At 40.1% G+C, this 26,143-nt stretch overlaps 1 protein-coding gene across 1 annotated transcript in view; it reads left to right on the forward strand.

Annotated features, from left to right (window-relative positions):
- Positions 1 to 932: 932 nt before the first annotated feature.
- CENPC (centromere protein C) overlaps positions 933 to 26,143 on the forward strand; it is a 35,501-nt gene continuing 10,290 nt past the window's right edge. The window contains exons 1-11 of the mRNA XM_060783320.2: positions 933 to 1,049; positions 5,762 to 5,805; positions 9,635 to 9,699; positions 10,422 to 10,522; positions 12,989 to 13,079; positions 14,362 to 14,482; positions 15,523 to 15,723; positions 18,496 to 19,632; positions 21,717 to 21,755; positions 22,544 to 22,614; positions 24,491 to 24,556. Coding sequence (XP_060639303.2) covers positions 1,047 to 1,049; positions 5,762 to 5,805; positions 9,635 to 9,699; positions 10,422 to 10,522; positions 12,989 to 13,079; positions 14,362 to 14,482; positions 15,523 to 15,723; positions 18,496 to 19,632; positions 21,717 to 21,755; positions 22,544 to 22,614; positions 24,491 to 24,556 — 1,939 coding nt within the window. The 5' untranslated portion in view covers positions 933 to 1,046. The remainder of the gene's footprint in view (positions 1,050 to 5,761; positions 5,806 to 9,634; positions 9,700 to 10,421; positions 10,523 to 12,988; positions 13,080 to 14,361; positions 14,483 to 15,522; positions 15,724 to 18,495; positions 19,633 to 21,716; positions 21,756 to 22,543; positions 22,615 to 24,490; positions 24,557 to 26,143) is intronic.

Raw genomic sequence — 26,143 nt, forward strand, 5'->3', positions numbered from 1 at the left:
CAGTTGAAGCATTTTCTGCAGAGTCCATTGTAAACCCTGAACATTGTTGTTAACAGATTTGTGGAAATGTCTAGGGAGTATTCAGAAATCTTTTACTGTTGCAATTTTTTGTGCTCTAAACAACATCATTTGACTCAGTTCTTGTGGGTTTTTTGGGCTATATGGCCATGTTCTAGAGGCATTTCTCCTGACGTTTCGCCTGCATCTATGGAAGCATCCTCAGAGGTGAGGACCTCACTACCTCTGAGGATGCTTGCCATAGATGCAGACGAAACGTCAGGAGAAATGCCTCTAGAACATGGCCATATAGCCCGAAAAAACCCACAAGAACTGAGTGATTCCAGCCATGAAGGCCTTCGACAATACATTGAACATCATTTGAGTTCGATATAATATGCAAATGCATTCAATGGTTCGTTATGATTTGGTTTTACTGGAATAATGGCCATCTGTCCGGGGTGCTTTGAATGCAATATTCCTGCTTCTTGGCAGGGGGTTGGACTGGATGGCCCATGAGGTCTCTTCCAACTCTTTGATTCTATGTGCAGTGTGCATAGGAATTCATTCATGGTTTTTTTCAAATTTTAATCTGGCCCTCCAACAGTTTGAGGGACTGTGACCTGGCCCTCTATTTAAACGTTTGAGGACTCCTGGTTTACACTGATCATAAAATGTAGCTTTCAAACTGATTTTTGAAAGCTGCAGCTTGCCTCAAACTGCAATAAATGGTCAGAACTGTAGATGAGGCCTAAGAGCTGGACTTTCGCCAAATGAACCCGCAAGCTGACATTCAACATGAGTCTACCATTATTGAGTCTATGGTAATCAGCCTTTCCTTCCGCCCGTCTTTAGCCGCGCGCACGCTCATCCGCGCGCGCATCTTTTTGTGACGGTAACAGAGACTTGGCCAATCAGCGGCCTTCTCTCCGGAGCGCGCGCGCGCTTGAGGCAGAGGTAAAGTTTTGAAATTATTTCCAGGGAGCGGCGTGACGAGAAGGCTGGTGTTTTGTCCTTTTGCGTCGGATGTGGATCAGAGGAATGCCGCAATGGTAACACCAAAGAGAAGGCGTTTCCCCGCCTTGACTTTAATAGATAACGAAAGCTGTCAAACGCCAGGGTACATTTATATTGTAGGAATTGTGGTTATTTTGGGATTGTTGTAGGTTTTTCGGGCTGTATGGCCATGTTCTAGAGGCATTCTCTCCTGACGTTTCGCCTGTATCTATGGCAAGCATCCTCAGAGGTAGTGAGGTCTGTTGGAAGTAGGAAAAAGGGTTTATATATCTGGAATGGCTGGGGTGGGGCAAAGAGCTCTTCTCTGCTGGAGCTAGGTGTGAATGTTTCAGCTGACCACCTTCATTAGCATTTGAAGGCCTGGCAGAGCCTGGGAAAATGTTCTGTTGAGAGGTGTTAAGATGTGCCTGGTTGTTTCCTCTCTGCTGTTTTGCTGTAGTAATTTTAGAGTTTTTTTAATACTGGTAGCCAGATTTTGTTCATTTTCATGGTTTCCTCCTTTCAGTTGAAATTGTCCACATGCTTGTGGATTTCAATGGCTTCTCTGTGTAGTCTGACATGGTGGTTGTTGGAATGGTCCAGCATTTCTGTGTTCTCAAATAATATGCTGTGTCCAGGTTGGTTCATCAGGTGTTCTGCCATGGCTGACTTCTCTGGTTGAAGTAGTCTGCAGTGCCTTTCATGTTCCTTGATTCGTGTTTGGGCAATGCTGCGTTTGGTGGTCCCCATGCAGACCTGTCCACAGCTGCATGGCACACGGCAGACTCCTGCAGAGGTGAGAGGATCCCTCTTGTCCTTTGCTGAACGTAGCATTTGTTGGATTTTCTTGGTGGGTTTGTAGATTGTTTGTATGTTGTGTTTCCTCATCAGCTTCCCTATGCGGTCAGTGGTTCCCTTGATGTATGGCAGGAACACTTTTCCTCTGGGTGGATCTTCATCTTGACTCTCGTGGCTTGTTCTTGGTCTTGCAGCTCTTCTGATGTCTGAGGTGGAGTATCCATTGGCCTGGAGAGCCCAGTTGAGGTGGTTCAGTTCATCTTGGAGGAGGTGGGATTTGCAGATTCTTTTTTTGCAGGGTCTGCCAAGGCTTTAATGATGCTTCTTTTTGACTTGGGTGATGGTTGGAGTTTTTATGTAGATATCTATCTGTGTGTGTGGGTTTTCTGTAGACGGTGTGACCCAATTGTTGATCTGGTTTGCGGATGACTAGGACATCTAGAAAAGGCAGTCTTCCTTCATTTTCTTTTTCCATTGTGAATTGGATTTTTGGGTGGATGTTGTTAAGATGGTCCAGGAACCTGCTGAGCTCTTCTTCTTCATGGCTCCAAATGGTGAAGGTGTCATCCACATATCTGAACCATATCGTGGGCTTTTTGGTTGCTGTCTCCAGGGCTTGTTTTTCAAAGTGTTCCATGTAGTGTTCCAAATGCTAATGAAGGTGGTCAGCTGAAACATTCACACCTAGCTTCAGCAGAGAGCTCTTTGCCCCACCCCAGTCATTCCACAGATATATAAACCCATTTTCCTATTTCCAACAGACCTCACTACCTCTGAGGATGCTTGCCATAGATGCAGGCGAAACGTCAGGAGAAATGCCTCTAGAACATGGCCCTATAGACCGAAAAAACCTACAAGAACCTAGTGATTCCAGCCATGAAAGCCTTCGACAATATTTTGGGGTTGTTGTAGGTTTTTCGGGCTGTATGGCCATGGTCTAGAGGCATTTCTCCTGACGTTTCGCCTGCATCTATGGCAAGCATCCTCAGAGGTAGTGAGGTCTGTTGGAACTAGGAAAATGGGTTTATATATCTGTGGAATGACCAGGGTGAGACAAAGGACTCTTGTCTGCTGGAGCTAGGTGTGAATGTTTCAACTGACCACCTTGATTAGCATATAATGGCCTGACAGTGCCTCGAGCAAACTTTTGTTGAGAGGTGATATTATATCTCCTTGTTTGTTTCCTCTCTGTTGTTATATTATATTTATACTAGCTGTGCCCTGCCACGCGTTGCTGTGGCCTATAGTAAAACTTATCAAAGTTGAGGTAGATATCTGGACTATTATGAAAGAGAGGTCCCTACCTATTCCTTCCCCCTTTTCCTCCTCCTTTCTCTCCTTTCTTCCTTCTCTACCTCTTTCTTTCTTTCACTACTTGGTATCATCCTTCTCTCTTTCCTTCATTCCCTCCCCCTTTCTTCCTTTGCCTTTCTTCCCTCCCTGTTTGCTTCCTTCTTTCACTTTTTATTTCCTTTTATTTCACCACCATCATAACAATAACAATAATGCAATGCATTGCCTCTGGGACCTGACACCTCTCCCATTCCCCCTAAAAGGGTCTCATAGGAACAATAGCATAATAATAATAATAGAAATAACAACCTTTACCCGCCACGTGTTGCTGTGGCCAATCTTCCCTCTTTCTCTCCTTCTTTCCCTCCCTCCCTCCCTCCCTCCCTCCCTCCTTCCTTCCTTCCTTCCTTCCTTCCTTCCTTCCTTCCTTCCTTCCTTCCTTCCTTCCTTCCCATCTTTCCTTCTCCTCTTCTTTCTCTCTTTCCTTCCTTCCCCCTTTTTCTTTCTCTTCTGCTGTCTCTCTTTTCTTTCCTTCCATCTTTCCTTTTCTTTCCTTTTCTTCTTCCTCTAACTTTCCTTCCTTCCCCCTTTTTCTTTACCTCCCTTTCTCTTTCTTCCTTCTTTCCTTCCTTCCTGTCTTTCCTAGATTTTGACAGGGCGGGAAGGGGCGGGGTGGGGTTTGGAGGTGGCGTGAAGTAAAAGGAGGTAAGATTGGGGTGGGGGAGTGATGGAGCGTGGGGTTGCGTGTGTGTGTGCGGCGGCGGGGGGAGTGATGGAACCTGGGGTTGTGTGTGTGTGTGCGGCGGCGGGGGAAGTGGGGTTGCGTGTGTGTGCGGCGGTGGGGGGAGTGATGGAGCGTGGGGTTGCGTGTGTGTGTGCGGCGGCGGGGGGAGTGATGGAGCATGGGAATTTTGATTAAGTTTCGTTGGGGGATTTTTGAGTTTTGTTGTTTTGCCGTTTTGTGAGTGTGTTGCTGTGTTGTTTTTCATTTTGAGTAGGTATGTTTGTTTCTTGTGGGTTATGTTATGGGCACGGGGATTTTAGTTAAGTTTCGTTGGGGGATTTTTGAGTTTTGTTGTTTTGCCGTTTTGTGAGTGTGTTGTGTTGTTTTTCATTTTGAGTAGATATGTTTGTACCTTGTGGGTTGTGTTATGGGCACGGGGATTTTGGTTAAGTTTTGTTGGGGGATTTTTGAGTTTTGTTGTTTTGCCGTTTTTTGAGTGTGTTGTTGTGTTGTTTTTCATTTTGAGTAGATATGTTTGTATCTTGTGGGTTGTGTTATGGGCATGGGGATTTTGGTTAAGTTTCGTTGGGGGATTTTTGAGTTTTGTTGTTTTGCCGTTTTGTGAGTGTGTTGTTGTGTTGTTTTTCATTTTGAGTAGATATGTTTGTACCTTGTGGGTTGTGTTATGGGCATGGGAATTTTGGTTAAGTTTCGTTGGGGGGTTTTTGAGTTTTGTTTCCTCGTTGGATGCCCCTAACAAATTTATATATATAGATTTATCGTGTCATCCGCAACCAGAACATTGTATTACATTTCTAACAGAACAAAACAAACAGACAGATAAAAAAACAAAAAACACAAATTTTGAAAACTTGGTAGTTGATTAAATGTCCTTTGACCAGTAGCTGGCCACTTGGAGTGCTTCTGGTGTTGCTGCAAGAAGTTCCTCCATTGTGCATGTGGCAGGGCTCAGGTTGCATTGCAGCAGGTGGTGAGTGGTTTGCTCCTCTCCACACTCGCATGTCGAGGATTTCACTTTGTAGCCCCATTTCTGAAGGTTGGCTCTGCATCTCGTGGTGCCAGAGCGCAGTCTGTTCAGCGCCTTCCAAGTCGCCCAGTTTTCTGTGTGCCCAGGAGGGAGTCTCTCATTTGGTATCAGCCATTGGTTGAGGTGCTGGGTTTGAGCCTGCCACTTTTGAACTCTCTCGTTTTCTGAGGTGTCCCAGCGAGTGTCTCTGTAGATCTAAGAAAACTATTTCTTGATTTGAGTCGTTGACGTGCTGGCTGATACCCAAACAGGGGATGAGCTGGAGATGTCTCTGCCTTGGTCCTTTCACTATTGGCTGCCACTTCCCGGCGGATGTCAGGTGGTGCAATACCGGCTAAGCAGTGTAATTTCTCCAGTGGTGTAGGGCGCAGGCACCCTGTGATAATGCAGCATGTCTCATTAAGAGCCACATCCACTGTTTTAGTGTGGTGAGATGTGTTCCACACTGGCCATGTGTACTCAGCAGCAGAGTAGCATAGCGCAAGGGCAGATGTCTTCACTGTGTCTGGTTGTGATCCCCAGGTTGTGCCAGTCAGCTTTCGTATGATACTGTTTCTAGCACCCACTTTTTGTTTGATGTTCAGGCAGTGCTTCTTGTAGGTCAGAGAACGGTCCAGAGTGACTCCCAGGTATTTGGGTGCGCTGCAATGCTCCAGTGGGATTCCTTCCTCTGTTGTTGTGCTGTTATAATTTTAGAGTTTTTTAATACTGGTAGCCAGATTTTGTTCATTTTCATGGTTTCCTCCTTTCTGTTGAAATTGTCCACATGCTTATGATTATTTTTAATTGACTGCTTCCAGTGTGCAGTATACAGAGGCAGAAGGTAATTTATTTCAATAAATGTTTTAGTTTCCCTAGCTTTTGAAGAAGCATCGACATATTTTCTTTTCTTTTTCTCTCCACAGAGTCACTTCAGAAATTACAGAACAAGATACATCAACAAAGAAGGGTAAATGGTTTGTTTTTTTTTAAAAAACAACAACTCTGCACATTTGTTCGAATAATTAACCAAGGAAGTTAATGAAATAATAATAATTCAGTATTTATCCATAATAGCCAAGATTGTTGTACTGCAGTCAGTAATGTTAGATGGGCTAAATATAGGCTAGGAGGTTCTAGTTATTATTTTAAGAAGAAAAAGCATTGGTCAACCCTAAGGTTCAGCAGAATAGACCAACATAAACACACTGCTATGCATTTTTTGAAATTTACTGTATCTCTTCTCAAGCAGTCAAGACAAAGTGTGATAATTTGCCTGTGTGTGCAGACTTGCATCCATTCTGTATTGAAATAAAATGTTCAATCGGTGGGTTGTTGTAGGTTTTTTCGGGCTGTATGGCCATGGTCTAGAAGCATTCTCTCCTGATGTTTCGCCTGCATCTATGGCAAGCATCCTCAGAGGTAGTGAGGTCTGTTGGAACTAGGAAAAAGGGTTTATATATATTTGGAATGACCAGGGTGAGACAAAGGACTCTTGTCTGCTGGAGCTAGGTGTGAATGTTTCAACTGACCACCTTGATTTGCATACAATGGCCTGACTGTGCCTGGGGCAAACTTTTGTTGAGAGGTAATTAGATGTCCTTGTTTGTTTCCTCTCTGTTGTTGTGCTGTTGCAATTTTAGAGTTTTTGTTCATTTTCATGGTTTCCTCCTCTCTGTTGAAATTGTCCACATGCTTGTGTATTTCAAAATGTTCAATCGTTATAGTGAATGGGTAGGCAAGCTGATTGCCCTATACCAGGGGTAACAAGAGAGCGAATGAGTGAAGTTGAAAGTGGCCACGGTAGTTCATGCTCTGGTTACATCCCAAATAGACTACTGCAACGCTCTCTACGTGGGGCTGCCTTTGAAAACTTCTCGGAAGCTCCAATTAGTCCAGCGGTCGACAGCCAGGTTGTTAACTGGAACTGCGTACAGGGAGCGTACCACTCCTCTGTTGCACCAGCTCCACTGGCTGCCTATTAGCTTCCGGGCACAATTCAAAGTGCTGGTTTTAACCTTTAAAATCCTGAACGGTTTTGGCCCAGACTACCTGTCCGAACGTATCTCCTGCTATGAACCACCATGAAGCTTAAGATCATCAGGAGAGGCCCTGCTCTCAATCCCACCACTCTCACAAACGCGGTTGGTGGGGAGAGACAGGGCCTTCTCGGCAGTGGCCCCTCGTCTGGAACTCTCCCTAAGGACATCAAGTTGGCCACCTCCCTCCTGTCCTTTAGAAGACAACTGAAGACCTGGCTCTGGGGGCAGGCGTACGATTAGAGGCCAGCGGCAATAGGAAAAGGAAATTTGGATTTTGCGACATGGATTCTCTTGGCTTGGTTTTACTGGCACATTTATCTATTAATTTATTGTTAAATTATACTGATGATGTTGTATAATGTTTTAAAATAATTTTATTGTGAATTGTTATTTTTATGGTATTTATGCTGTTAGCATCCTCAGATGCTCATGTGAGTCCCCCTTGTGGGGAGAAGGGTGGGATATAAATATATGAAATAAATAAATAAATAAATATTGCTCTTATACCAAAGAAGAAGAAACTTCCAGACAGGCCCTATATCCCAGGATCTGATCCCAGGTTTTCTGTTTATCCCAGATTACCTGACAGCGCGGGCTCATATAATCCAGGGCCCTTCCACACAGTCCTATATCCCAGAATATCAAGGCAGAAAATCACACAATATCTGCTTTGAACTGGGTTATCTGAGTCCACACTCAGATAATGTGGGATTTCCTGCCTTGATATTCTGGCATATAGGGCTGTGTGGAAGGGCCCCAGTTTCTGTTTCTGTATAAAACAGAAAATCTGGGATCAGATCCTGGGATATAGGGCCTGTCTGGAAGGCCCCCTAAACAGTTGATTTGAGATACATTAGGTCCAGTCCTCAAGTATCTATGTTACAAATACAACTGTTCTTTTTAGACAGGGTATTTTGTTTGTGCTTGTTAAACATAAGAGTAGTGTATACTGTTTTTGTTACCCGTTATTCCAGTAAAACCAAATCATAACAAACCATTGAATGCATTAGTATATTATATTGAACTCAAATTCTGGCAAGGAAACTAGTCCAATGTGGGCTAGGCAAAACTACAGTGAGGTGGATCTGTAATTGGTTAAGTGGACGAACACAGAGAGTGCTCACTAATGCTTCCTCTTCATCTTGGAAAGAAGTGACAAGTGGAGTGTCACAGGGTTCCGTCCTGGGCCCGGTCCTGTTCAACATCTTTATTAATGACTTAGATTAAGGGCTAGAAGGCATGATCATCAAGTTTGCAGACGACACCAAATTGGGAGGGATAGCCAATAGTCCAGAGGACAGGAGCAGAATTCAAAACGATCTTGACAGATTAGAGAGATGGGCCAAAACTAACAAAATGAAGTTCAACAGTGACAAATGCAAGATACTCCACATTGGCAGAAAAAATGAAATGCAAAGATATAGAATGGGTGACGCCTGGCTCGAGAGCAGTACGTGTGAAAAAGATCTTGGAGTCCTCGTGGACAACAAGTTAAACATGAGCCAACAATGTGATGTGGCGGCAAAAAAAGCCAATGGGATTTTGGCCTGCATCAATAGGAGCATAGTGTCTAGATCTAGGGAAGTATAATGCTACCCCTCTATTCTGCTTTGGTTAGACCACATCTGGAATATTGTGTCCAATTCTGGGCACCACAATTCAAGAGAGATATTGACAAGCTGGAATGTGTCCAGAGGAGGGCGACTAAAATGATCAAGGGTCTGGAGAACAGGCCCTATGAGGAGCGGCTTAGGGAACTGGGCATGTTTAGCCTGAAGAAGAGAAGGCTGAGAGGAGATATGATAGCCATGTATAAATATGTGAGAGGAAGCCACAGGGAGGAGGGAGCAAGCTTGTTTTCTGATTCCTTGGAGACTAGGACGCGGAACAATGGCTTCAAACTACAAGAGAGGAGATTCCATCTGAACATTAGGAAGAACTTCCTGACTGTGAGAGCCGTTCAGCAGTGGAACTCTCTGCCCCGGAGTGTGGTGGAGGCTCCTTCTTTGGAAGCTTTTAAGCAGAGGCTGGATGACCATTTGTCAGGGGTGATTTGAATGCAATATTCCTGCTTCTTGGCAGGGGGTTGGACTGGATGGCCCATGAGGTCTCTTCCAACTCTTTGATTCTATGATTCTATGATGTTGTTTAGAGCACAAAAAATTGCAACAGTAAAAGGTTTCTGAATACTCCCTAGACATTTCCACAAATTTGTTAACAATGTGCAGGGTTTACAATGGACTCTGCAGAAAATGCTTCAACTGTATTCATGAAAAGGAAAATCAGCCTGTTAAGAAGCCTTGCAAATGCTGATTTATTATCAATAATTTTTTGATTTTTAAAAATACTATCTTACATGCCTATATACCTAGAGTCATGTAAAAATTTCTTGGGTGGAAAGGGCTCATATATGTGGAAAAAGTTTAAGAAGCCTTGGTTTAGTGTCTTGGGAAATTTTCTGGAGCATTGTATTTCTATTTTTTTCTGGAAAATCCATGTCTTTCCACCCTTTCTTTGATTGCAAGCGTTTTGGGACTAGCATAAATACGTAGAGCTACATGAACATTTTTGAGAGAAATGTTATTTGCTTATCAGTTTTATGATCTCATTTGATTTCATATCTGATACTGTCTTGTAGAATGCAACACACTAACACTGTATGGTAAAGTAATATTTATTGACTTACATGATTTCTAGGCAATGCCAAGAAGCATTTTTGAAAAGGGTGATTTTTTCCAACTCATTTTCTTCCTGCAGGCAACAGAAACCTATTGACATACCAGGAGATAAGGTGTTGAGTTATATACAAAGCTGCTTTGAAAGTAAGTTCCATATGATGTGACTAGTTTAAAAAACAGTGCAGTAAGTGAACTGGTTTCATAATGGCTGGGATGGGTAGCTGATAGCTATCATCATCTTTTTTAGCTAAGCAGCTATAACATTCAGCCTTACCACAGCTTTAGCAGCAACACGGTATCATTTCTAGATCAGTTGGTTCTTAAACTTTGTTTAACTCATCTTGTAGCTGTCACCTCTTTGCTTCTGTCAGTGGATTGCATGTGCAATCTTCTGTAAAACAAGATGCATGGAAGTCAAATAGATTTTTCTACATAAAACTGCACATGCATCTTGTTTCCAGGACATTTTGGAGAATTCTGACATTCTGACCACTGACAGCTTAGCAAGTGTGATTGAAGTAATGATATGTAGCAGAGGGCGTGCAGGCCACATACACTTCCGTATACATATTTTTCTGTCATTCAGCCCTCTCGCAGTGGAGAAAAGGGATGAAAATTAGGAATGGCAATGCTTCAAGGCTGGAAGAAGCACTTCCTTACCATTTTGTAAAACGAATATGGGACAGAGATTGAAACCAGAAATAGAGTGGGTTGGAGATGATAACAGTGTTTCCATGAGGAAGTGGGAATGGGATTGAAGATGCATAGCCCAGACTTAGACAATATTTTTAACTTAGAATATTTATATCATTTCTATCTAAAATTGCAGCTTTACCACTTAATAATGCATCGTACTTACTTTTTAGATTGTGCCAAGAAATTTGCAGTACATTCTCCTGCTGTATCATGTTCATCGTCCTCCACACTTGAGCAGGATCAGGATGAATTTCCACTTGAAAGCAAAGAGGTAAATCACTGTATTTACTTGAATCTAATGCTCACCCTATTTTGGCTACATTATTTTTCCATAATTAGAGTGTGCATTAGATTAGCATCATATGGGAATCTTAGTGCTGAGCCAAAAAAGGGGGGTGGGGGAAGTTACTGGAGTATTTGGAGCTCCTATTTGAGGGATGTCATCTCTAACTTAATTGCCATGGCTCAGTGCTATGCAGTCCTGGGAATTGTAATTTGGTGAGGCATTAGCATTCTTTGGCAGCCCCCATGATCCTGGACTACAGCCCCCATGGCCCCTTAGAATTGAGCCAGGGCAGTTAAAGTCGATTCATTCAGCAGCATAGTTACAGCTCAAGGTTTTCTTTCCCATTGCTAAAAGCTTTGGTGTTCTAACACTTCCATTTTACAAAAAGGATTTATAAGCATTCAGTGACTGTAATGCACACGTTTTTTGGGCAAATTACCAGTTGTGCACTTTTTGCTTCTTCATATTACATATGCCAGCGAGTCCTTTTTTTCCCCCAGAGTTTTGAAAATTGAGGTATGCATTAGATTTGGTGACACATTAGACTTGTGTACTTTCACTACAGACCCTGAGGAGGAAAACATTTCCAAAGGCCATGATAGTGATGTCAAATAAACTCCTTTGTAGTTATAAGACCTGATTTGACACTTGTTTTTTTGTTGTTGAGGAGTTGGAATAGCCCCATGAGCACCGTGGCAACCATAAAGTCCTATGTTGCCTTGTGGCAAGGTAGTCTCTTTTCAAAATGGCATTCATAATCTTTTGGAGAACATCTTTAGGAAACCATAACTTTTTTAAAGAAAAGCATGACCTTTCAGAAAAGAGCCAAAAATCCTTTAGACTAGAATCTTCTCTTGTGGTATACAGCCAGATAAAGTTATGCAAGGCAATGGTTTCAGTTGTTAGACTGAATAACCTGTTATCTCTGTGTTCCGTCTCCCAGACGCCCTGATTTGCCTTACTTTATAGTTGCTTGAGGTTGCTTCCTCTTGCATTTTCTCCCAGGGCTGCTGCAGCTTTGCAAGAGTCCTAAAGGTTAATAGTATCAGAGTCTGCAGGCCTCTTTGCAACTATTCGCTTAGAGAGCAGCTCTTTGAGTTTAGGGACCGCCTTTTCTCCCAGGGAAAGATCTCCATTTTAGATTCTCCCCTGCCTTTTCAGTTTGAGGAAAGATTTCAGACGTGCTGATGGCTAAGCAGTTAGCTCTGGGAAAACCATTGCAAAAACTAAATTGAGTAAACTATATTAAGCTATAGATAGCATATTATACATTATAGATAAGTATTAAGCTATATTGAGTTAATATAGATAGTATATTGTATATTGAGCTGTATTGAGATATTATAGACAGATAAGCTTAATTGGGAAGGTTGAGTTATATAGTTATAGAGAGAGAGTCTTGACTGCTTTGTCTCTAGAACTAACCTTAAGTTATAGATAGGGAAAAAACCTGCTTTTTTCTAAACCACAACAGCTTAAGGTTAGGGTGTAAAGATTCCAGGATCTTATCTGCCACCTGGAGAAAGGGTTACCTCTGTAACTAAAGAAAGGAAAGAATATTTTTGTAGCTTCATCTGTTGACTGTTTGTTTGCAACTGTGATGAACTGTGCCAAGTCTTCAAGGACTTTGAATAAATAAATATTCTTTTTTATGTTTAAACCAGTAATAGTCTCAGTTGCTGAGTATCTCAAGCTTCTCAATATAGACACTAGCGGTTCGCTCAGGCATAGAGAGAAGCACGTTGCAGTTTTATTTTTTATATCGTCTGGGCGGACGGCACACTCTGATCTGTTAGGAAAACGGAGATTTTGCCAGTGCAAAAAAAAAGCAGTGCTTAAGTGTTTTTCAGTGGCCAAAATATACTCTCCCATAAAACAACATGTTTTGTATCATGCACTCAAGAGACTTTGATAAAAAAATAACATATTTGGTTTACTCATAACCTTCATGTGTTCAGCATACACAGATACAAAACTTTCAGTTTCTGATATGTCTGAGATAATTCTCTATGCCATGTGGCCAGGACATCTCTTATAGCAAAGCAGCAAGCAAGTGTATGATCTGAGGTCTAAAGTAGTCTGCAGTCTATCTGCTATAGTGATCATGTGATCTGCAGCCCCTTTTATAACTTATCAGGAACCATAGAGTAAAGGAAGCTGCAAATCAGAACATATATACAAACAGGAAGCAACAGGATAATAGATAAACATTTCTAGAGAAGGTTGTCATTTCCAACATTTTCCAAATATTGACATGTGTGCATTTTCTTTTACCCTGAAATTGCTCTCTATAAGAAAACAATATTGCATGGATCATTGCTTAGTGTGAATAGAATGCCACATTTCATTCAATTGTGAAAAACTCAAAAGGTTTTGTGTTCCAAGTTTTTTTATTGTTTCTTGCCAACACTTTTCCTTTTTTTTCTTTCTGCTGCATCATTTCATTGCTAGAAAGAGCAACCAGAGCCAGAAATGTGTGTGCCAAATGAATGCAATGCTGTCCCTTGTTTACCATCACCAAATAATAAAGACAAATGTCCTGGTAAGTGGTACTATTTTTGAACTCTTAGTTACTTCTATGTGCATCATAAATGTCACTTTCTCTAAATGTAATATTACTAGTACTTTCTTAAGTACAAAAGAGGAAGTGAGCCTGGGTCCCAGCAAGCCACCAGCAAACGCGACACATTCCAGCCTTGCACCAAGGATTCCATTATGGCTCCGCCCCAAGCTCTGATAAAGAGACCCTAACAGTGGTGCAAAGTAGGTTTCCCGATTGGAGGAGGAATGGCAGGGAGAAATGGTGGCAGAGCTGCCTAGTTTCACCCCTCTAGCCCTAAAACTTGGGGGAAGTTCTCCTTCCTTCCTCCTCTCTCTTAGTCCTTCCTTCTTACCTTCCTTCTTTCGCTCTCCTTCTTTTCCTCCCTTCCTCTCACCTCTCTTTTTCAGAGGTGTTGTGTATAAGATTCCCTCTTCATTTACCTGTGAATTTCAATTTCTCTTCATGTCTCCTATTTTTAGATATATTTTTAAAGCATTGGCCACCTTACCATAGAATTGAAGGTACACTCTGGGCATCTTAACTAAAGGCACTGAGCTCTCCAGAGTTTGACGCTTCAGAGATCCTTGTGCTGCTTTCTCAGAAGTTGCATTCAGGGCAGACAGGATTTTAACCTCAGTTGCCATTTTCTACCTTTCACTCAAGCTGGGTTTTCCTTCCTCTTTAAAACAGTCTTCTTCCTTCTGATAGTCTGCATTTTATTTTATTTTAGTTATATTTTAAACTTTTGCATAATGTAAAAAATATATAGCTGTATCTATTTTATCTCCTGTAAACCTAGAATCCCAGACAGGGAGAAAGTATGAACAATAATTAACAATTTTTAATTAATTAATAATTAATCGTTCTTATTGGCATCCTTTCAGTTCCATTCTGCATTTCTGTAGGGTCCATTTGTTTGAGGTGGTCTCTGCCCCAGAGTTGCAAGTTTCAGAGGAGCCGCACTTTTTCCGCCGTAATAGTGATTTAATCAGAGTTGGACAGTCTTATCTTAAATTGCAGTTTTATGTAAATATTCAAAAACATTTAGCCTCCTGACGCCTAAGTTATGCAATTTTATTGGTATCCATTTTTATTTTGAAATTTACCAGTAGCTGCTGCATTTCCCACCCTTGGCTCAATCAATATGTTTTCTCAGTTTTTGTGGTAAAATTAGGACCCTTGGCTTATATTCGGGTCAGCTTATACTCAAGAATATACGGTAATTTCTATGTCTGAAGAAGTGATGATGCTATTCTGTTTATTTTTCCCCATAAAAAAACAGACGAGAATGCACCAGAAGATGATGAAGAATCAAGTATTCGGGATTTTCAAGAGGATTATATTGATGTCTTGTCCTTAGGATCACCTGTTCTCTTACAGGTTGATGAAAAATGTGAAAAAATGTAAGTGATTTCTGTGCAAAATTAATATTCTATCACATGTTTCTTTTCATGGGGACTCAGGCCGGCTTCCAACATGGTAATAGGCAAACATTCAGTGCCTATATATAGATCTTTATTTATTTATTTATTACATTTATATGCCACCTTTCTCACCCCGAAGGGGACTCAGAACAGCCTACAAGGTATATATAACATACAATATATTATATTATTAGCATAGTACAATATCAGCATTAAACATTGCTATATTGCACCATACCACTATATCATGATATTATTAGTAATATTGCATGTAATATAAATATATAATTATAATATATTATTATTATATTGCATTACATTATATTATAGATATTATATGTATATACAATATATTATATTATATTATTAGAATAGCACAGGAGACAAGGTGGAACCGTCCTCTGGCCCTCTCTCCTAATGTCTATATATATTTCTGTGTGCATTTCCCTCCTGTAATATTATTTCCTCTCTGCAGCAACATTTTCTCAAACTATCAGCATTTTCCTGCAAGCAAAGGCCCTCTGCAGAAGCAGGCCAATATGGCAGTAAATCAGGACATATGGGCATTGAGAGCATCCCTGAAATACTTTTTAAAAACTATGTCTCCTTCAAAACCAGTACTTAACATATGCCAATGACCCACTGTATTAATTGCTTTTGTAGAACCCTGTGTTTGTTTGTTTTTTTAATGTGCTTATTTCTCATCTATTTATTTCTGAAACTTGGTCATCTTGGTCATGGCTTGCTTGTGCACTTCACCCAGACAAGTGAATTCAGTAGTTTTTATTGAAATGTTGAGATTTGTTGTCTTTTTTACTTGTTGCTCCTTCCTTAACAAACATGGTTTGCTAAGAATGAAATCTACAATTTATATAGTGCTCATTTGCTAATCCATATTTTAGTGACCTGCTATTTCTGCTATAGGGACTTTCCATTCTTTGCAAAAGTCTACATTCCAACCGTTTTATTTATCTTTTATTTATTTTTATTAATCTTTTATTTATTTTTCCCCCATATAGGTTTTGTTCCCATGAAGATCTATTTACTTGTAGTGTTGAGCACAACAGAGATGTTGCACAATCTGAAATGTGCCCTGCAAGCAAAGAAACAAAGGAGCTTCTCCCTGACGAAACAAAATGTTCAGCTGCATCTTCCAATCCAAACAGAAGGCCTGAGTCCCAAGCAGCATTAGAAGCTGTGACAACTTCTTTTACACACAGGTACAGACATAGATAATAGAAGTACAGTATTGATATTTAAAAAACAATTTTGTATAAGGTATTTGAACATTTGCAGCACAGCAATCAAATTACTAGTGTGACATTTATAGTGACTGGAAGGTTAAGTGGAAATTGTGAGCAGTTGCTAGAAGAGAAAGAAAGCACTCTGGGAACTGTCCCAACTTAAGTCCCATTCCTTTATTCCATGGAAGGTACAAAAGCAGGGTAATCAGTATGGGACAGAGGGCCTATAATTACAGATTTCCTTCTAAATTCAAAAATTTGCTTTGAATGCATTTTTCCTGCTTCTTGGCAGGGGGCTGGACTGGATGGCTCATGAGGTCTCTTCCAACTCTATGATTCTATAACACTGTTCAACGGAGAAAAAGTTGCGGGTCTGAAAATAGTTGTTCTTTTATGATTTTGGGGTGCTGAAAACAAAAATGACATTTAAAATGTATATTGGCTCTAGTTTTTATGATATAAGCAATCACGTGATCACGTATGGTTGAAAAAATGCATGTTGCGACTTATACTATGGAAGATTCTGAACCCGCTTTGGGCATTAAATTGTTGCTGGTTGTAAGCCGTCCTGAGTCCCCCTTTGGGGGTTGAGAAGGACGGGTACAAATGTTTGAAATAAAGAAATAAATAAACAGCTGGGGTCATTAAATAATTGAAAAAGGATATCTTTGTTTCTTTCTAAGTTTATATCAATAATTCCCAATAGGAAATACTTGGGTTTCATTTGTATTTTTAACTGTAAAATCTTCTGGATTGTTCCATGTATTTCTCGCCAAAAGTATCTATTTCTCTTTCACATTTCCAGCACTTCACGTTCATATTTTATTGCATTTTGCTAGTTTACTTGGAGTATTCTCTAATGTATGCATATGTGTATTTCAATTTAAGATTGAAACCATTTTAACAGGACTAGATCCATTTTTGCTACTTTGTCATGTAAACTCTCAAATCACCCCTTCTGGTCTGCTCCATTATTCTCCTTTAAAACCAGGACTGAAAGCGTGTCAGAAAAATCACAGGCATTTTCAGCTGTGTGATGCTGTTTGAGACAACAGGGGGCAATGTGTGATCAGGAAATGAACATTTCTTTCATTTCCAGCAGTATTAATCAAGAGAAAAGGTTCCTTTTTGTAGGTGTCATATTGCCTGTTCTTTCTTTACCAAAAAGATACGCAGTGCCTTTACAAAATGCTTTGAATGTAATGCAAGAGTAAAGTCAACTCAACTTTATTTGTATCCTGTCCCATCTGCCCTTGAGGACTCAGGGCAGCTAACAACATGGATGGCAGCCATTCAATGCCACACACAAATACACAAAAATAAATACATAATAAAGTAAAGCAAATACAACAATTTATCATAACTTGGATAGAATAGCAATAAATGAAACACAATTATAAATGTATAAAGAGTAGAAACGTTTTGTGTGAATGTGCCCATGAGTTATGTATTAGAGCCCATGAGCATGCATTAGAGAATATCCCAAGTAAACTAGCAAAATGCAATAAAAATATGAATGTGAAGTGCTGGAAATGTGAAAGAGAAATAGATACTTTTAGTGAGTTATCTTTGGGAATTTGAGTTGGAGTTATCCACCCAGAGGCCTGCCTGTTTGAAATATAGCTGCATTTAATGGCCTGACAGGTTTCCTAAAGGACCCCCAACAACAAGACTAGTATTTTGTTTGGATATTCTACATAGATACTATTTCTTGTACAGTTATGTTTGGGCGTACAAGATTGGCACTTTCCTGTGTTGCAATGCATGACCATGAAATACAGATGGTTACTTGTGTATAACTGATGTTCATTTAAATGGACACACAGCCATTTACTTTCCATACTTTGAGCATACTGTGTCTATAGTAGGTTCTATAAATGTGCTTGGTGTGGGCATGGAATTTTGTATCTCTTTCTCACATTCCAATTTGAAGAAGCTGATTAAGCTAAATGTTTGTAAATCCCTGAAATCTTGTGTTATATCTTTCTGGTCAGTGGTGGGTGGAAAATGCCCTTAACATTTTTTCTAAAGCATTTTTCATTTGTACATGTGGCCCGCTCATTGTTTTGTGTCTTGAATGGTTTTATTTTATTGTATATTGGTTGTAATATTCTTATAGTGTATGTTTTATGTAATTAATTATGTTGTTGTTTATGTTCTGATTTTATTTTGTTGCTGTGTTGTTGGGCTTGGTCCCATGTAAGCCGCCCCGAGTCCCCGCAGGGGAGATGGTGGCGCGGTACAAATAAAGTTTATCATCATCATCATTATTATTATTAGCAAATTTATTAGAATTTCATTGTCGCTATCAAGTCATTTGTTTCATGGCCCCTTAAATAGATTAATAACTGTTAGTGTGTTTTCTAAGAGCAGATCAAATCGTTATAGCTAAAGTCCTAGTGTTTGAAACATTGCTCAGAATGGGATGGGAACATTTTGGAACCCAGTGAGCAAAACCTGCCAGTTTTTATTGCCTCAGAAAGCAGTCAGATGTTGGCTTACTGTCATTTACCTTTTGTTGCCTTTGAAATGAGGCTTCTTATGATATCAGGGTGTCATGATTAAGTCCAAGGGCTGCTTGATTTCCATCCCTGGCCTAGAATAATGCAATATAGAAATGATTATTGATTCTCTAAAAAAATACGTTGGAATAATTTCAGAATAGTAGTACCTCTGAAACTACATTTCAGGACTTTATTTTCTCTTAACCCTTTGGAACTAACATAGGAAATCACTTTCTCTTTCTAGAAATGCAGCTAATATAGATCCAGAAGATGACTGTGAGTTTTTGATAGAGGAGTCATTTGGGATGTTTTCTAGTTCTTGGATTTCAGCATCTCAAAAGAAACAAAAGCCACAAAGAAAGAATGTAATATCTGCACCATCTAAATCAAAAAAAGAAGCCAACAAGCCTAGGGTGAGAAAAAAATATAAAAAAACTTCAGAAAAGCCTGTCCCACCAAGCCTCGTAAATCAAACCAAGTTAAAGTCAACAAATGTTGCTGAAACCACTGTTGATGGGTTGAAAAATGTTTCAAGAACTCATGAAATTATGTCTTTAATAGATGACCAGCCATCGCTGGTTTTAAATACCTTCCAAGTAGGACGACGGAAAATACATTCCAAAAATATGGCGTCAGCAGAAATAAGTAATACAACTCCTGCAGATATAAATCAGACAGAGGACCATGTAGCCTTATTGGAAGAGAATGTCAGTGCTTCAGTACAGTCACAACCTGTTTTAAGGACAGAAGAATTATCATCTAATTGTAAGGAAACTGTGAAACACAAACACTCAAAAACCAAAACTTCAGTAGAAAGGCAGAATGAGGAGAACCAGGAGAAGACCCCCAACATCATGGGCATGGAGAATCATCAGCCCTTTGAGAATATAGGCACGTACTCTGACCGCTCAGGTTCTGTTTTGAGCCCCATTTTGTCTGTAAAAACTTCAGAACAAAAGTCATCCAATAAAAATTCACAACCTGTAGGATTAAAGTCACATAATAAAAAACGACTGAAAAAGAAAAACACTCCAAGAACTGCACAATCCAAAAAACAACCCCAAACTCAGCTGAGTGCTATTAAAGACTCTGTTATTAGACCCACTGGAAGGAAGAAGAAAGTACTGGTTTCAGATGAGAGCTCTGAAACTGAACATGAAGATGAACGCTGTGACAAAGGGGCTGAAAACTCTTATTCATATAAGCTAAGAAAAATAAATCGTTCAAGAGAGGCATCTCAAAAAAGAAGACAGGCTTCTTTAATAAGCTCTGAAGATAGTGATTGTGAAAGGGTATCTTACCATGAAGATTCCTTCTATCTGACAGAAGAAAGATTATATCCTTCTGAGAAGCGATCAAAAAGCACTACAGATTCATCACAGTGAGTTCTTTCTTCTTTTTAAAATAATTGTTTATTAGTTAGACTTTTTAAAATTTTGAAATCATCCATTCTGCAGTGAACAGTGAGCTGTTGAGTGTGAGTGTTCACTGCACTCATTTTGAACAACCCAGAATCCTGGATCAAATAGAGTTGCTTTGATGGTGTTTTGTTCTTTTCTGAGATGCAATGAGTCTTCCATGAAGCAAAGTAAGCTGTTGCAAGGTTTCAGATTGCATCAGAGCTTTTTGTCTCAGTTGCTTTGCATAAGGAGCAAAGAAAGATCATATTCAAAACAGATGGTTGGAGGAAACCTGTTTCTCCATTTCACTTAAAGACATTTTGCAGCAAACATTCTTTAAAGGTCATAAGCCAGTTTCCCCATGATGCTCACTGCTATAGAATTGTTGTTTTCAAAACTATCTAGCCTCATAGTATGTGTTTACAATGTTCCTCATGGAAGCAGTTGGACATTTTTGCCTGGCGTTTAACATCTTTATTCAGTTCAAAATCACCTAATTAGAGTTACACTTGCATTGACCTTGTTTATTTGGTTGTGTGTCCAGTTAAACCATTCAACAAAGAGCTATGTAACACGATCGGTGCATAGGATCTCAGCTATTGAGTAAAATCGAGCTATTGAGTAAAACAGACAAAACAAATGTTTTGAATATCAAAAACAATATGTACGAGGGGTATTTTTAAGTAAGGTCCATTTGAACATAAGTACACAATGAAAGTTTATTTCAAAAAAGTAAATTTATTTTCAGAAAGTACATACTTCACTCTATTTTTTGACATAGTTGCCAAGTTTGTTCAAACAGTTATCATACCTCTGAACCAATTTTAAAACACCTTCTTCATAAAAACTTGCTGCCTGCTCCGATAATCAAGAGTTCACTGTAATCAAAGAAGGGCGACCGGAGCGGTCCTCATCATGGACGTTGTCACCGCCATCTTTGAATTGTCGTACCCACTTACGCACTTTGCTTTCACTCATAACAGTATCACCGTACACTTCAAAAAACTGTCGATTAATTTCTGCAGCAGGCAGGTTCCTTGCTGACAAAAACCGTATCACTGAGCGAACCTCACATGCGGCGGGTGAGTTGATAGTCTTAAACATTTTTAAAGAACCGTACAGGTTAGCTACAGAGCGGAAACTGAGCACAGTTGTTCCCGAGGCATGCCGGTACACGACGCACGCGCTCGTTGCGTTATGCGCGCGAACTACTAGTGTCTACAACAAATCGGACCTTACTTAAAAAATACCCCTCGTATAACCCTAAAGGCAAGCATTTATACTGACAAGCTTTTGTGGCAAAGGGGGACTCATCCATGAAAGCTTAGACCCCTGGTTGGTTATACCATCACTTCCAGATGAATTAAAGTGCTGGGAGTGCTTTGGTCAGCTCTCCTGGAATACTGTGTCCCATTCTGGACACCACAATTTAAGACAGATATTGAGAAGCTGTAACATGTCCAGAGAAGGGCAACTAAAATAATCAAAGGTCTGGAGAACAAGCCCTATGAGGAGTGGCGTAAAGAGCTGGGCATGTTTAGCCTGCAGAAGAGAAGGTTGAGAGGAGACATGATAGCCATGTATAAATATTTGAAAGGCTGTCATAAGGAGAGGGAGTAGTCCTGTTTTCTGCTGCCCTGGAGACTAGGTTTGAATTACAGGAAAGGCGATTCCACCTGAACATTAGGAAGAACTTCCTGACTATAAGAGCTGTTCAGCAGTGGAAATCTGCCTTGGAGTGTGGTGGAAGCTCCTTCCTTGGAGGTTTTTAAACAGAGGCTAGTTGGCCATCTGTCGGGGGTGCTTTGATTTTGTTTTTCCTGCATGGTTGGGGTTGGCCTGCCCATGTGTTCTCTTCCAACTCTATGATTCTATGAGACTTCTGAACACTAAATCTTAAGTTCCAGACTAGATCCTGCTTGTGCAGTGATAGGGAGGAATCACGTATTATCTGTCCCTCAAATGTGTGGCTGCTATCCATATTGCCCCAATGATCGCTTAGATATACTGATGATAGAACATTAAGTATTTCTAGCAAAGTCCTTAATTATTTCATTTCTTTTAGGTATTCTCCTATACCAGATGTAAATGCGAACAATACCAGGTATTTTTGTGTCTTTTTCATATAAAAATATTTGAACTAATGTTTTGCTGAAGTGTTTGCAACTTGAAAGCTGACAAATTTAATCTAGGTGAGAAAGCGACTGTGTGTCTATCCCTTCTTCCCTCTTGCTTCTGAGAGATGGAGTTCCCTAAACCTATTAAATGTGAGGTTTTATCTGATTTGCACACTGTCTACTGTCCATGGTTAAGCGGCTGACTAGGAAGAGGGTGAGAAAAGGGAAGGACAGACACATTTGCCCACCTACTGTAAAGGAAACCTGTTAGCTTGTACCACCAGGAGGTTTCCAGTAAAGTCCATCCAAGCCTATGATGGTGGTGGGGATGGGAGTGCTTTCCCCTAAGGATGGGGAGCACCCTCCTAAAAAAATAACAACGATAAAAGATTGGACTCCTGAGTTGGTGTTATGAGGCAACTGCTCTTTTCATCAAAACAGCTTTGGTGGCCTTCTTCGTTGTTGGATGTCCTATTAGTTAGGTTAAAGGATTGCTTCCACTCATCTCCATGCAGGAGACTAAACTTAAAAAGAGAATCAATAAATTGGCAAATGTATTTGCCTTTATGGCTCATGTCATTCAGAGCCATAAAGGCAAAAATTCAGTTTGTTTTTCTTCCAGGACTGTGCCAACCAATCTTGCTACCAGGGTTGAAAAATGGGAATGTGGACAACAAATCTAGGGCAAATCTGATTACCAATCCATATAAAGACACCACTTGGAGTTTGCTGTTTTGTAAGGATTTTAACCGATCTAACATGGACTTTGTTTTAGTGGCCCGCTTGTTGACAGGAAAAAATCTTCCAAGCACGAGGAGACTTTTGATAGCAAGGAATTAAATTCAGGTAAGATTTATCAATATTGCTCTGTGATCTTGTTAATGTATATCTGTATATCTGCATAGAGTTAGAAATACATAAGACTACTGTTGTGGTTTTTATATATTATGTACTTGCCTTTTGTAAGCCTAAATTATAGCCTAACATTCTGTTTCATGGGCAACCAGTTACATATTCACCTAACAAGAGTTTTGCCTAGTTCACATTTGACTAGTTTGTTTGCCAGAAGGTCATGAGGGATCTTATCGAAGGCCTTACTGAAACCAAGATATTTTACATCCACGGCATCCCCGGGATCCATCCAGCTTATTTATTTATTTTATTTATTTGCAACATTTATATGCCGCCCTTCTTACCCTGAATGGGACTCAAAGCGGCTTGCAAGATACATACACACACACACACACACACACATATATATACACACACACACAATACATTGTACCATGAGCACAGTAAAATATCAGCACTATACATCACTATATTGTATTATACAATTATATTTTAATATTATTAGTAATATTTCATGTAATATAAAATATTCTCTTCCTCTTCCCTATGACTTCCTCTCATGTATTTATACATGGCTATCATGTCTCCTCTCAGCCTTCTCTTCTGCAGGCTAAACATGCCCAGCTCTTTAAGCCGCTCCTCATAGGGCTTGTTCTCCAGACCTCTGATCATTTAGTCGTCCTCCTCTGGACACATTCCAGGTTGTCAATATATCTCTTCAATTGTGGTGCCCAGAATTGGACACAATATTCCAGGTGTGGTCTGACCAAGGCAGAATAGAGGGGTAGCATGACTTCCCTAGATCTAGACACTATGCTCCTATTGATGCAGGCCAAAATCCCATTGGCTTTTTTTTGCCATTATTATTATTATTATTATTATTATTATTATTACTACTACTACTACTACTACTACTACACACTAACATAACCTCTCAGCCCAAAATAGTCTTGTTTTTTCATATGTCTCAGGATGTAATTTTGCCAACCTTTCTCCAAAATTATCTTCCTCGGAGCGGTCACTGCTCCTTATTGGCTTTTATTTACGCAGGACATATCCAGGCTGTTTTAAAATACCGGGAGGATGCCAGTGGCCTCCCCATGTGTCCACAAGAGTTTTCTACCTGGACCGTCTCAACGATTCGTCTGACTTACCGTTGGCTGGCCACAATTTACCTAGGCAGGTTAAGGGACTAGATCTGTGGTGGCCCCCACTGCCTTTTCGAGGCGGGTTCTCTGGAAGATGTTTGTTGGGAGGCTGCTTAGTTTACTTCACTCTCCTTCAACACACACTGCAAGGTTAATGCCCTCTCTCATAAAGGTGCAGCCTCTGGCAGACCAGTCTTCTCTTCGGTGCCAGATGTCCACCAGCCAAAATAAAAGCTTGCTAGTCTACTATATATACAATTTCGTAGAGACCACAAAGAAGAATGGTTGATTACCTGAAACCATGTTTCTTCAAATGGTCGTACATCTCTGCTCATCCTCCCCACTGTCATCATGCCTCAGTCCTTCAAGCTGCTACTCACAGCAGGGGAACTGAGGCAGTAGCCCTTCCCACTAGCTATATACTCTGGGGAGAGTGGGCAGGGCTTCTACCAAAACATATCAAGCTTTCTAGAAGATTCCAAACTGACTGTGCAGGCACAGGAAATACCATATGTGCAAATTTCACAGATGACCACTCGACGAAACATGGTTACAGGGAAGCAGCCATTACTTTTCAACCAACATTACTTCTACCTTGTGTTAAGTAGCACTTCATAGCACTTCAGTCATGTATTTTAATGGATTTGTAACATTTTATTTAGACATATATCCCTTGTAATAACTCAAACATTTTGAAGCACTTTTTGTGATCTCTATTTTAGATGACTCTAGAGATTTCATAGACTCTCTGGATGGATTGACATCAAATACACTAAAGCGCAAATTAGGTAAGATTATTTATTGTCTAAAAAGAATGGCAACTTCCCTAATTAGATCGTATGCCCTGCATTCTCTCTACAACAGTGGTCCTCAACCTGTGGGACCCCAGGTGTTTTGGCCTAAAACTCCTAGAAATCCTATCCAGTATAGCAACAGTTGGGATTTCTGAGAGGTGAAGGCTCAAACATCTTGGGACCCACAGGTTGCGAACCACTGCTCTACAAGATGATCAAGTCAGGTAAAATATTTTATTTTCTTGAAATGTGATAAATATTGATAGTTCTTAAGTATTGCTTTCAAACTGATGCTAGTGAGTTCCATTTGGCAGTTCATCAAGAAGGCTAAGATCCAAATGTAGAAAATGGCAAAGCCTTTTGTGCATGTCTATAGGGTTTTTTTTACTCCTATCATGTCTCATATTAAAAACAATATTCTGAAGCAGTGTGTTCCTATCATGTTTCATATTAAAAACAATATTCTGAAACATTCTGTCTGATGTAGGGCATTGACATTTTTTTTTCTATGCCAGGAACATTTATGCCTATTGACTACAATTGTATGGTTTTTTTCCCCCTGGAAAGTCATCAGAGACCAGCAGCCAAAGGCTTGTGGACTGGCACTGGTTCACAGACTACTACTTTGGTTAGCATAGTTCTAAAAAAGAAGAGAACTGCTAATTTTTTCTCTCTCTGGTCTATTGTAAACCATTAATGAGGTAGACACGCCAGTCTCATGTCTGGCAGCAGACTCCAAGGCTATAATTGTCTGAACTTCCAGAACATTGGCTACACAACTTCTTCCCTCTTGAACATTTTTATTAGCTTTGTGATAGGAATGTGGCTTCTTCATGTTTAATCACAGTTCGGGATCCTTCAAAATGCACTCTTCTCTGCCAGCAGTTTCTCAAGTAGCAGGGCATGCTCCACTTTAGCACTACCAACACAATTGACAGAAATCAGGTGAAGAATTATAAAGGTGAAATATATGCCCATTCAGACCACCAAAACTCATTTTATGCAACATTACAACAATGCTTAAAAGATGAAAAAAAGTATATAAATAGAGTTTTAAATTACTCTGATCTTCAATTTCCTCCTTAATCATTGTCAAGAGTTGCAGAACTTATACTAGCTGAACTCTATAATAACCTAACAAATACAATACAATAAATCTTTCCAGGAACTGATGCCCCATAGTTGTTAGAATAGAGTACTGAGCACTCTTCAAGCCTCAGCTAGTACTTATTGCTCAGCATTCACATTTTATGGACAGATTAAATGGTAGGGACTGAATATACTGATCTGGGGGCCTTGGGGAAAGGAAGAGTTAAAAAGAAATTGGGTTGTGTTTCAACAGTATGTAGCTGTTGCTTTAAAGTTGGCGAAAAGGATCAAGTAGTTTTACAAAAAGCAAAGGACCAGAGTATTGTCAATTTCATCATCATCATCATCATTTGAAACACAGTAAGATTAATACACAGCAAACAAGATCACTGCTGGTTGTTGTATTGGATCACATGTCAAACACTTCCCAAGTGTCTAGGACTGTGTGACGTATCGCAAATAATGCGTGCAGATCCCAGTAGGGTGGCCTTT

Source organism: Anolis sagrei, chromosome 6 (genome assembly GCF_037176765.1).
Source record: "Anolis sagrei isolate rAnoSag1 chromosome 6, rAnoSag1.mat, whole genome shotgun sequence".
NCBI lineage: Eukaryota > Metazoa > Chordata > Lepidosauria > Squamata > Dactyloidae > Anolis > Anolis sagrei.